The sequence below is a fragment of the Tamandua tetradactyla genome, chromosome 2 (genome assembly GCF_023851605.1).
Source record: "Tamandua tetradactyla isolate mTamTet1 chromosome 2, mTamTet1.pri, whole genome shotgun sequence".
In the NCBI taxonomy this organism is placed as follows: Eukaryota; Metazoa; Chordata; class Mammalia; order Pilosa; family Myrmecophagidae; genus Tamandua; species Tamandua tetradactyla.
Window position 1 is genome coordinate 149,379,677 of NC_135328.1, and position 13,304 is coordinate 149,392,980.

General features: G+C 35.2%; 1 protein-coding gene across 1 annotated transcript in view; it reads left to right on the forward strand.

Annotated features, from left to right (window-relative positions):
• The window catches only part of ARID1B (AT-rich interaction domain 1B), a 574,571-nt gene that overhangs the window by 150,922 nt on the left and 410,345 nt on the right, over window positions 1-13,304 (forward strand). Inside the window, 1 exon segment of the mRNA XM_077149343.1 lies at window positions 10,871-11,020. Coding sequence (XP_077005458.1) covers window positions 10,871-11,020 — 150 coding nt within the window.

The following is a 13,304-nucleotide window of genomic DNA, read 5'->3' on the forward strand; positions in this document are numbered from 1 at the left end:
TCAAGAGATTGAGAAAACCTTCTTGACCAAGCAAGGGTGGGGGGTAGAGATAGAAATGAGACAGAGTAAAGTTTCAGTGGTTGAGAGATTTCAAACAGAATTGAGAGGTTATTCTGGAGGTTATTTTTATGCATTACATAGATTTTTAGTTTATGGTATATTGGAGTGACTAGAGGGAAGTACCAGAAATTGTTGAGCTGTGTTCCAGTAGCCTAGAATCTTGAAGGCAATTGTATAAAAATATAACATTTTCATTGGGACTGTGTGATTGTGAAAACCTTGTGTCATATGTTCCTTATATCCAGAGTATGGACAGATGAGTAAAAAACATGGTTAAAAAAATAACAATGAACACAAAGGGTAAAATCAGTTGGGTAGATGGAAACACTAGTGGTCAATGAGAGGGGAAGGGTAAGGTGTATGGTATGTTTGAGTTTTTTCCTTTTTATTTCATTTTCTGAAGTGATATAAATGTTCTAAAAATTAATCATGGTGATGAATACACAACTATGTGATAATATTTTGAGTCCTTGATTGTACACTATGTATAGAATGTATGTCTGTGAAGATTTCTCAATTAAAAAAAAAAGGAACAGAGGGAGTGGTTATATTGATAGCAGACAAAATGGACAGTTAAAATCTATTACAAGAGATAAAGAAGGACATTACATATTGATAAAAGGGTCAATTCAATGAGTTTAAACAGTTATAAACATATATACACCTAATAGCAGAGCACCAAAATATGAAGCAAACATCTACGGAATTGAAGGGAAAAATGGTTTAACATTAATTGTTAGAGATTTCAGCGCACTGTTTTCAAACTTGATGGAACATCTAAACTGAAGATGAATAAGTAAATAAAGGCCCTTAAAGACTCTTTAACCCAACTGGATCTAACCAACATAGAACACTCCATCCAGCAAGAGTGGAATACAACAGGTGCAAAGAAATAGACCATGTTTTAGAGTACAAGAGAGGTCTTCCTAAATTTTGAAACACTGAAATAATAAAATATAACTCCTCTGACCACAGTGAAATGAAGCTAGAAATCAGTAACAGAGGGAAAACAAAAAAATCTACAAATATGTGGAAATTAAATGGCACACTTACTAACAACTGGTGGGTTAAAGCAATTACAAGGAAATTAAAAAATATCTAGTAACAAATGAAAACAAAGACTCAACATACCAGAACTTATGAGCAGTGAAGGTAGTGCTCAGAGGACTATTAATAGCTATGAATGTCTATACTAAAAAGGAAGAAAGATCTCAAATTAATAAACCTAACTTTACATTTTGAGAAATTAGGAGAAAGAAGAGCAAAGTAGACCCAAAGTTAGTGGAAGAAAGGAGCTAATTAAGATTAGAGGGGAGACTTGGAAATAGGAAGATAATGAAACAAAAAGTTGGATCTTTGAAAAAATCAATAAATTTCATAGACATTTAGCTAGGTTGACACCACAAAAAAGAGAGAAAAATGAAAATAACTGTTATCAGAAAGGAAAATGGTAGTATCCCTGATGACCTTACAGAAATAAGCATTATAAGAGGAAAGCATGAACAATTGTACACTAACAACCTAAATGATCTAGAAGAAAAGGAAAACATCAGCAAACCTATAACAAATAAAGAGATGGAATCAATAACAAAAAACTTTCACCAAGAAAATTCCAAGGTTAGATGGCTTCCGTGGTCTATTCTGCCAAACATTTAAAGAAGAATTAATATCACTCCTACTCAAATTCTCCCAAAGAATTCAAGAGGAAGGAATATATCCTAATTCGTTCTGTGAGGTTAGCATTACTCTGATACCAGAGCCTGACAAAGACATTGCAAGGAAAGAAAATTATAGACCAAGTTGAATATCGGTGCAAGATTTTTAAACAGAGTACTGTTATACTGAATCTGACAGCATGTTAAAAAGCTTAAATACCGTGACCAAATGGGATTCAACCAAGAAATTCAAGGGTGGTTCAACGTAAGAAAATTAATCAATTTAATACACTGCGTAAATAGAATGAGGAAGAAGACCTCATGATTATCTGAATAGATGCAGAAAAGACATCTGACAAAATCCAACACCACTTCTTGATAAAAGCACTCAGAAAAGTAGGAATAGAAGACAAAAATAGAAGCCTGTTTATAAAACCCAAACCTATAATCATATATACCCAATGGTTTTGATAGACTTAAAATTTTCTTCCTGAGAAGAGGACCAAGACCAGTATGCCTGCTTTCAACACTGCTATTTGATATTGTGGCAGATGTTCTTACCAGAGTCAAGTAAAGGAAATAAAATGTATCTAAATTGGAGAGGAAGAAGTAAAACTATTTTTATTTGTAAATGACATGACCTTGCAAATAGGAAACCTAAAGGAAACCACTAGAAAACTATTTGAGCTTTTACATGAATTCAGAAATGAACAATCTAAAGAGAAAATTAGCAAAACAATTCCATTTACAATAGCATACAAAAGAATAAAATACCTAGGAATAAATATAATTATGAGTACAAAAAATGTGCTGGAAACTACAAAATACTGCTGAAAATTTTAAGAAGACTTAAATAAAATGGAAAGATATCCCATATTTATGGATTCAGAGTTTGTTAATATGTCATTGTTATCTGAAGCAATATACAAATTCAGTGCAATCCCTTTGAAAATTCCAACAGCCTTTTCTGTAGAAATGAATAAACAAGCCTCAAATTTAAACTGGAATGTGCCCAGATAGCCAAAATAGTCTTGAAAAAGAGAATAGGATTGGAATACACTTCTGAATTTCAGATTGTATTACGGTGACAGTAATCAGAACAGCATGGTACTGGCATAAAGATTGACAAATAGATTAGTGGAACTGAATTGAAAGTCCAGACATAGACTATCTAAGGACAGTTGATTTTTGACAAGGGTGCTTAGTACATGCAGTGGGGGAAAGAATGGTCTCTTCAACAAATGATGTTGAGAAAACTGGATTTCCAACACAGAAGAATGAAGTTAGACCCCCACACCACACCATATACAAAAATCAACTGAAATTAGTTCAAGAACCTAAGTATAAGGGCCAAAACTATAAAATTCTTGGAAGATAACGTAAAAGCAAATTTTCATTAACTGGGATTTAGCAGTGTATTCATAGATATGACACCAAAAGCATGAACAAAAAAAGAAACAACAAATACATTTGATTTTACCAAAATTAAAAAATTTTTGCATTAAAGAAAATGATCAAGAAAGTGAAAAGACAACCTACATAGTTGTAGGAAATAGTTTTAAACTATATAATGGATAAGGGCTTAATATCTATACTGTACAAAGAACCTTACAATGCAGCAATAAAAGATAATCCATTACAAAGTAGGCAAAGGACTTCAGTAGATGTTTCTCCAAAGAAGTATGTAAATGGCCAAAAAACACATGTATGGAGGCTCAGCATCATTAGCCATTAGTCAAATTAATACCCCAATGTGATACTACTTCATATCTACAAAGATGGTTACTGTTAAAAACAAACAAACAAAAAACAACAGAAAATAAGTGTTGGAGAGGATGTGGAGAAATCAGAACTGGAGTGCACTGTTGGTAGGAATGTAATATGCTGTAGCTACCGTGGGTACAAAAAGTTAAATATATAGTTGCAATTTTTTTTTGCATGGGCAGGGACGGGGAATCAAATGCTGGGTCTCTGGCATGGCAGGCAAGAACTCTGCCTGCTGAGCCACCGTGGCCTACCCTATAGTTACAGTTTTATCTATCAATTCCACTTCTAGTTATATACCCAAAGAGAGTGAAAACACAGGTCATTATACAAGTAGGTGTTTGTAATAGTATTAATCGCAACAAGCAAAAGCTGGAAACAACCCAAATATCCATCAATAAATCAATGAATAAACGAAATGTACATATACACAATCGAATGGTATTCAGCCATAAGAGAGACTTATGAAACATGCTGCAACATGTCTCAAAACATTAAGCTCAGTGAAACAAGCAAGCCAGATGAGGACAGAAAGTGTATGGTATCAATTATGAGATGAATAGAAATGGCAAATTTGCAGAGATCAGAAGGTACAAGGGGTAGGGTGGCGGTGGGGGGGAAGTGTAGTTAAATTGTTCCTAACTGGAAGCAGGTTTGGAAGGGTTGGGGAAATGGAAAGAATATAGGAAGAGGCATGATGGCAGGGCATGGGTATGGGAAGAAATGCGATGTGGCACTTTAGGAAAGGTTTTCAGGGTACCAATTAAAAACAAATGTCGCAAAAAAATTATACTGTATATATTGCTTTGTAACTTTCTTACCCATTCTTCCCTACCTCAACAATCCGTGGACAGAACATCTTGATAATTAAATATTACTTGTTTTAGTTTCCTTTACTGCTCAAGCAAATACCAGGTAGTTGGTTAGTGAAACACAGGGAATTTTAATGGCTCATGGTTTTGAGGCCAGGACAAAGGACATATCAAGACATCATAAAAGGTATGCTTATCTCCTTGAAGTCTGCGTTGTTCTGGGGCTGGGTGCTGCTGATTCTTGGTCCTTGACTTCTCTGTCACCTGTCAGTGCACGTAGTGGCCTTTCCTGGCCTCTCAGTTTTCTTCTGGTTCTTCAAGCTTCTTACTTCCTGTGGCTTTATCTCTTCTCTCTGATTTTCATTCCGTCTATAAAAGACTCCAGTAACAGGATTATGATATACAGCTCCAAGCCATCACATTACCAGTAAGAAGACTTATTATTTTTGATGGCTGTATGGTATTTTATGGAACCTTTGTATTTATTTAGTAGCCCCCCGATGATGGTCATGTAGTCATTAGGTGGTTACCACAGTTTTTAGTGGCGTATTATCCTGGGACTAGAGTGAACTACTTGGTATGCATATGTTGGCGTCCTTGCTTGATATTTTTTCTTAAGATAAATATCCCAGTAGTAGAATTCTGGGTCAGAGGGATCTTGGTTTTATAAGTATGTATCTTTAAAAAGATATTTGAATTTATGCATTCTCCATGATTTATTTCAATATGCCTCATTGCTCTGTATTATTTTGTATTTTATGTAATGTGGAAATATAGAAACTCCTTTTAAAGCTTTTAGAAGAGTCACTATTTAAATTATCAAATAGGAAATTTGTTATTTAGGCAAAAGTGTACCAGGAATGGTTTAAACATAGATCTTATAAAATGTGTTATAAAACTGTACAAAAATACGAGACCAAAAACTTAGGTACGTCCTCCTAAATTAAGTACATATACATTTTTGCCAGTTTTATTTTGTATAATTTAGATACAGTAACATGCCAAGATCTAAGAGTTTTGTTTTGTTTTGTTTTGTTTTTACATGGGCAGGCACCGGGAATCGAACCCGGGTCCTCGGGCATGGCAGGCAAGCACTCTTACCTGCTGAGCCACCGTGGCCCACCCAGATCTAAGAGTTTTGATAAAAATGTATGTCTGTGAAATGACCATCCAAATCAGAATGTAGAATGTTTTCCTTTACCCCCATCAGTCTCTGCCTCTTACCACCATTTCTATCTCTATAAATGCATTTTGCTTGTTCTTAAGTTTCATATAAACAAAGTCATATAGTATGTTGAACATGTGTACATTTAATATAATTGTTGAGGGAAGTGTAGGTTCTAAAGCAAACTGTACTTCTTAGAACAAAAGGATCTGAAACCGGTGTGAAAATTATATAGAGTAAGAACAATAGGTCTTCAATCTGGAAGGCTGAAGATAACAGAGAAAAGTTCCTCTTCCATTATACTTCACAAAATTAGTAGGCCAGTTTTCAGAAGTGAGTCATTTTTTCTTACACTGAAAACGTCTATGTTAAATTTAGGACAACGCAGTATATTTTTGTTTATCAATTTTCCCTCAAAAGGAGTAATAAACTGATGATATAAATAGATTCAGGTAATACAGAAATGACTGATCCATGGTAGAAACTGGTGTGAATTTTAGTAACATTGCTTCAAAACTCATATCAAGGAGGCTTGTAATATCTGCTCCAAATGTCTTTATGAACTGTTGCAGAGATAGCACATTAGATGAACCATTGTCAAGGCTGGAGCTTTTACATTTAACATCAGAGGTGTGTGATTTAGAGCATGTGATTTGCATACTTATTCCAGAAGGTTCAGTCAAGAAATACTCATGTAGCTCTTACCACAGGCCAGGCATTTTGAATATAATGATGAACTAGACTGACCATGTCCCTTTCCTCTATGGAATTTGTACTCCAGACAGTGTTGTGGTGTGTTTGCGGTTAGATAAGTTTGAGAAATCCTGGATTTAAAGGCAGACACACCCTTTAATATTCTAACATGATGATAAAGTGTGTTCCTCAGACTTTTTTGACCAGAATTCATTTCTGTGAAATACTGTGCAGAATTAGTATTCCTCGAAAGGAGACAAAGGGAAATGCTGGCATAAAGTTGCTTCTGTCAGGTATTTACCAAGCCCCAAGAAACTTCTTTCCCCTGAGGAGACCTTAATGAAAGCCTTGAAAGGCCCAGGGCCCCTGGCCTTAGTAGTCAGTGCTCTCTCAGGCAGTCTTAGCTGGGCCTGTCTGCGTGGAAGCTGCAGGAACTGTTCTCTGAAGTGCGTCTCATAGGGCTTCCACCCCCACTCTCTTTGGGGTGGGGGTGGGGGGGCGGTGAGGATGGGGTAGAGTGAAGGTGACGTCTTTATTTTAAGAATTTTAAATTTTAAAACAGTTTAGCCAAAAGTACACACACTTGTGTGACTACTCCACAATTATGTGCGTGAACATTTTCCACATGTGCTTCATCTTTCTAATACAAGACTGAAGCCCTGCCCCCAATTTCCCTCCTCCAGATGCGTGGTTTTTAAAATTTTCACTGTGTATGGGTATTTATAAATAATATATACTTACTGTTTTGTTTATCTAAATGTATACAAATGGTATGACACTGCATTAACCTTTTGTTGCTTTTCTTTTTACCTCGACATGGTATTTTTTTTTTTTCGACATGGTATTTTTTAGATTGGACACATTTTGTTATGTGGTTCTTCATCATTTCTCAATACTGTATAGAATTCTTTTGTGTGACTAAAGCAAAATGTCTTTTTTCATTTACTTAGTGAACTAGAGTGAGATTTGTCCTCTTTCTGGCTTCCCTCCTGACACATGTTAGTGTCTTTGGGTCCAGCTAAGGTGTGGCACTGCTGGGGCTTAGGGTAGGCCATCCTGAAACCAAGTGGTGAAACTGCTCTCTAAACTGCAGTTAGAAGGAAAAGGAGGGGAGAACAAAAAACTTGGATCATTTCACCTACTTTGGAATATGAGCAAAATGTTGAGGGTGTGGTGAAATGAGAAGAGGTGTCCAGAATTTTTTGCACCTAACATGACACAGAAATATGAGAAATTAATAATCGAATCCTTTACAGGGCAGTTTCTTTAAATATATACTTAATGTGAGTCATTTTTAGCTGTATTTTCCTCCTCCAGTAATGTATAGAAGCGTGCTAAATTTCTTTGAAAATTAGAATAAATGTTCTGTTTGTGTGTGGAAGCATGCTAAATTTAAGGAAGTTTAAAAATGAGAGAAATAAACTCTTGTTTTTCTTGTTCTTAAATAGCAAACAGAAAAACTCTTATCCTAAACGTTGTCTGGAGATTTGCGTTTTGGTTAGTTTGGTCTTGCGATTCTTTTAGTTTAAACTGTATTCTGAAGGTACAGGGCATTTGCTGGGCAATAATGACTTCCTAAGGTTAACAGTTAATAGTCAAAGGCACCAAAATGTTAGCATGAGGTTTGGTAATTTGGCTGTTGGATTAAGCTGACCTAAGTTTACTAAAGAGGAGTTGGGTGATGCAAGTGACATCAATTTTATAATATGTCATTTGATTAGTTTTATAATTTTCTATTATAATAGCTCACTTTAATAATCCATTCAACAACATTCATTCATTCATCCATCAAATATTTGACTGTTAGGCCATCTTCCAAAAGGTATATCCTGAATTGTGGGGCTTATATTTCAACTATGAGAAGAAGACTGTAAATGGGCAAACACATAACCTAGTGGTTAAGTAACTCAGCTGATCTCCCTGTGGAAACATACAGTAGGGTGATGGCACAAGAATGAGGCTTGTCAGAGCTGCGCACCTTTAGTTAGGCTGGTTAGGGAAGGGGCAGCCTTTGAGTCAGAAGTGCTTTGTATCCCTAATTCTCAACTGTGATTCTTGGTCATCAGTAACTGTTGGTTAAATTTCTCTTGTACCCTACAACTTTGTAATCCAGTTTATCCTGAACATGGTCAGAACTAATAGACGACCCAAAAGACCTCTCCCTCGCCAAAATGGGTTTTACAAAATTTGAAGCATGTACTACCCTCGTGGATAGCCCCTTGGGCTTTCCTCATTTTAGCAGTGTGTAGTAAGTTTCTCAGTCCTCAGCAATTAGAAGTATAATTAGAGGGTTGGGGACTGAGAGTTGAGATCTGAGTGAAGAGTAACGGCCAAGCTCCTTGATGGCATGGGAGAAGGTGGCATAGTCAGATCAAGCAGACACGAGAACTCATAGAGATATTACAGCTTATGACAGGAGGCTTTAGGGCCTTCAATGTATTATAATAATAGTTATTTGGTTTATGAGGTCAGAAAAGCAAATAATCTATATTTGAAGCCCTGTATCTAAATAAAAACAATATTGATGATTAAAGAGTGGAATTTAGTTCCAGTCAGCTAAGAGTATTATATTTAGAAATTGAATTTTAAAGACAAAGCTTAGATAATAATTAATATTTTAGAATAGGACTACAGCTTATACTTTAATAAGTCATAGTAGCCACTCTATAAAATTTCAGCAAGGATTCTTATATTTCTTATCACATTTCATGTTAATTAATGGAATAATTAATAGAATTAACAGTAAAAGTCCCATTTTTCAGATGGAGATGTAAGATTGATAGGTGCACAATAGGAACTGAATTCAGATTTCATGCATCCTCTACAGTTTAGGAATCCATGTCAGTCGTGGCTCCACTTTAAGGGCACTAGACCAGATCCAGTTGAATGGCTGATATACCATCTCACAAGAGAAATCTTTGATTTAGATCATGTATCTGAAAAGATAGTAAGTAGATTTTTAACTGCAGAAGGCAGCAGTAAAATGACCTAAGAACAGGCTTTTGTTTCTTTCTCCTCTGCAGTTCACCTTGTTCTGCAGATCATTGCTGTGACTCTTTGGAAGATTTGCTTACTCTTCTGCTCCACCCCAAAACTTTTCAGAACTGAAATATGTAGTATACTAGTATCTTATATACTACTAAGTTTGTGGCTGCTTTAGTGTTGTTAATAGGCTCCTGCAATATGTCGTGTTGTTGTAGAGACCCCTTCTCCAAACCTCAATTCCATATTGTATGTAATAGTTTATGTAAACCAGAAAGTCAACATATTAAAGTGTAATTCATGGGGAAGCTGGCTGTGTTGACTGATCTTTGCAGTCCTTTTAACACTGGTAAAAGTGTTATCCTAACTGCTCCAAATCAAACTGCAAAGATGCTTGTGAGAAACACGGTATTAGATATCAAATCTAACATATGGATGTTGAACAGGAAGGATATATGTGTGGTAGTCTGTGGTATTCTGGCATGTGGGGTTGTATTTCATGGAAATGCATTGGCTTGGCTTATGGCAGGGACATACATTTATTATGAAATACCAAACTGTAAGATAAATAAAAAAAAAATTCAACTGTGCTGTTACATGGTTTTCAGTATAAACTCGTTTGTGCTACCTAACTTAGACTATATGTGATGTGAGGCGTTTTTGAGCCCTTGTAACCAGAATTTTGTGCCCCTTGCTATCAAGTCATGAAGTTTAGTTTTTCACATTTTCTCCTTTTACTCCATTGTACATGTTTTGAATTACTCTGCTAATTGGTCTTAGAAGCAAGATGTTTTAATTTTCTCCCCTTTTGCCGTTCCTTCATTCTCCTGATTCAGTATTCTGTAGTGAAGTTGGTTTTTAAGTGTATATCTGGAACTGATCACTGACTTCTTAATTAGGGATTTATAGGGCTCATGTTCTTGGAGTTCCCAAAAGGACCATGTTGTGTTACTAACAGCGTGACATCACCATTCGTATCTCTGAGTGCCTTTTGCCATCTTCATATCTTCCGGTCTTTGTTTTGTTTTCGTCTTTTCCTGCTCTCCCAATTAGGAAAAATCAATAGATTTCACATTTGAAAGAAACACTAAAAAATGTTATAAATGGTATATATAGTGCACGTATCCTTTGAACAATGATTTCCAGGATTTTTAACCAGTTTTGGGCCATTTTTGGCCTATTTGTCTGATATTTGCAGTGTAGTACACTTTACATCATTACCTGTTTTGTCAGCTATGAAAATATTATTCCTGCTTTAGATACAGATATCTTTCTTTCATGAACTTGTATTGGCAGTTATTTTGTTTGATATGCATAGAATTGTTTTCCAAAGGGATTTCATTTGCTTGTGAAAGGATGCGTTTTCTTTTAAAGTCTTGATGCAAATGGATTTAACAATGCTACTTTGACCTTAGTGGAGGCAGTTTTGTAATATTAATATTAAAGCCCTCTTTTTTTTTATTCCACTAGATTTTTATGAAGTTATCAGTACATTCTTGATACCTGATAAAATCTAATTGTTTTTTAAGACAAAGTCAACTTATCTTTTGCTTCCGTTGATAGTATATGGATAGACGGTACTGTGTCAATTTATCTAATGAAGAAAGGATTAAAAATATTGATTCAGTTCCTTAACCAAGAACCCACTTCTCTTCAAGTTGCTGAATTGAAGCCACATATGATTTCATGTAATTGCACATTCTGACTTTCTCACTTGCTTTGTTTGACTTTTTGAACAGATGCCACCTCAGTATGGACAGCAAGGTGTGAGTGGTTACTGCCAGCAGGGCCAGCAGCCATATTACAGCCAGCAGCCCCAGCCTCCGCACCTGCCGCCACAGGCCCAGTATCTGCCCTCACAGTCCCAGCCGAGGTATCAGCCACAGCAGGTGAGCTCGGCTACCACTCTCCAGTCCTCGGTCTCTCTCCAGTCTCTGTGTCTACAGGACAGACACTCTGAAAAATCATCCTTTTCCAGTTTTAAAATGATGCTCTCAATGGGAAAAAAATAGTTTAGAGAAAATGCAAACCTATAACTTAGTCTAAACATTTATCTGTTTATTTTGAGCAATTTGAATTCAAGGAAAGGAAGAATGACTAGTTTAATAGTTTACTCATGTTACTGGTTAGCAGTAGCAGAAAATGTCAGTCATTTTATTTGCATTGTCATTTATGTTCGAAAATCTTTCAAGAAAGTGCTCTGCTACTTTGTTGAGGCTTATTCAGGAGAATGATTTTATTGATCAGCCTTTCTAGTTAGTGCGTGCATAGCATTTTTATCTTGAGCTTTTTTGTTTTAATAGCAAGTGCTACTACATCAAAACATTGCTACCTTTGACTGCGTTATTCTTCTGAAACTAGCTTATAAATGGATAATCATTTCCATCATAGCATATTAAAATACTAAGAGGAATTTACTTACAGTGTATTAAGCAACTTCTTATTTAAATTAGCCTCAGTAAATATTCTTCTAGGTATTGGGCTATCTATTTCAGCTTACATGATTTGCAGAAATATAGTACAATGTATGTATTTAGTAAGCTTTAGTTTCATCTTTTGGTTTAGACACTGTAATTCATCAGTGATAGTAAAAGGAATTGAGCCAGGAACTCTTACCCCGAATCCAGATCAAACTTTTGTAGCACTCCCAATCATAAACCTCTCAGTGTAACTTTATATTTTTATGTTTTCCCTTTTACTTTATCTACTGTGGGGATCTGGGGATGGTAAAGAAGAGGAGGAGGATGTGACATTGACTAGTCTGTTTTTAAAATGTTTCTTTATCTTGAGTGGATTGATGCTAAGCAAAACATATGTATTTTGAGTTTACCTTTAATTGCTTTAGCTGGTGTTTTGAGTATATTCTTGGGCTTGTCTTTCTTTGCCCATGTGACTTTTATTTTAGAGTTCTAAAGAATGTTTATGACTTTAATCAAAACATGTTAAAATGGCAGTCAATATTTAAGATGCTACAGAACTTTGTTTTTGTGTGTATTTTCAAAATTTTGGTAATATATCTGGGATTTGTAGAGGTAGGCATGTACATTATACTGAAATTGTGTACTCTCATCTTTTATTAAAGTGTGGCAAAATTTAAGAACTCTTCAATATCAGTACTTTTTAAGTAAAAAAGACTCATATCTGGGTTTTTGCTATATAAAGTGTATAGTCTTTCAGATGCTTGTTGAAGTAGTCTGTAGACAGAGTGTTTTGTCATGTCATCAAAATTTGTGAAAGATTCTATAGAGATACTTCATTTCTCATTTCATTTTAGTGTGTTGAAATGAATCCTTGATTGTACAGCCAGTCTGATGAAAGATTCTGGTTGCCTATCATTTCCTGCAGTACCAAGCTCAAAGTTTGCTTGCTTTTATGAAGCATTCACTGATGACTTCTAACACACGACAATTGATTATTTAATATCCTTCACATTTAAATATCTAGAGTATACTACAGGCAGAATCTTATTTTAATGAAAACTATTTTATTGCTTACTTTCATGCTATTTTTTGCTTTGATTGATATTGTCATTGTTTTATTGAATACAATAAATTATATAGTAAGAAATATTATGTAACCATTCATCTTTGACATAAATGGTGTTGTTTTTGAATATTCTGAATAAAACTGAAAAATTTCTCAAAGTATTTTGGAAATTCTTTCCAGCTTTCATACTTCCTAGCTATAGAATGTCTTAGTGCTTTTAAAATGTCATTAAATTAGTTGTGGAACAGAGATGTGGAAATTGGAGACAGCTTAATTGGGTGACCTGGCTTGACAGTAACAGTCCTGGTTTTAGGGATTTAGGTGGACAGGGAATTCCTAGCCTGGACTATTCTCTGCAAGAGAGGCTTGGAAAATTTCTCTAGGAAATGAGAGCTAGCATTGTAGATGTAATGAACACCTCCTAAAACAAAACACCTCCCCCCCCACCCTCTCATCCATCACAAAAGAAAGCAAAAAAATTACCAGTAGAGAATTTTCAAAATCAAGTCATTTTAATAAGGATTTGTATTACTGAGCTCATATGCAATTAAAAAGGAAAGTGGTTCGATTGTATTTAATTTTTTTATGGTAATTCAAAAAATTTTTAACCTGTATTTTAGTGAGTATCTTTTTATGAAGGCCACTACGAATGACTTTCCCTAACTTAAATACGGTATCATTCTCAGA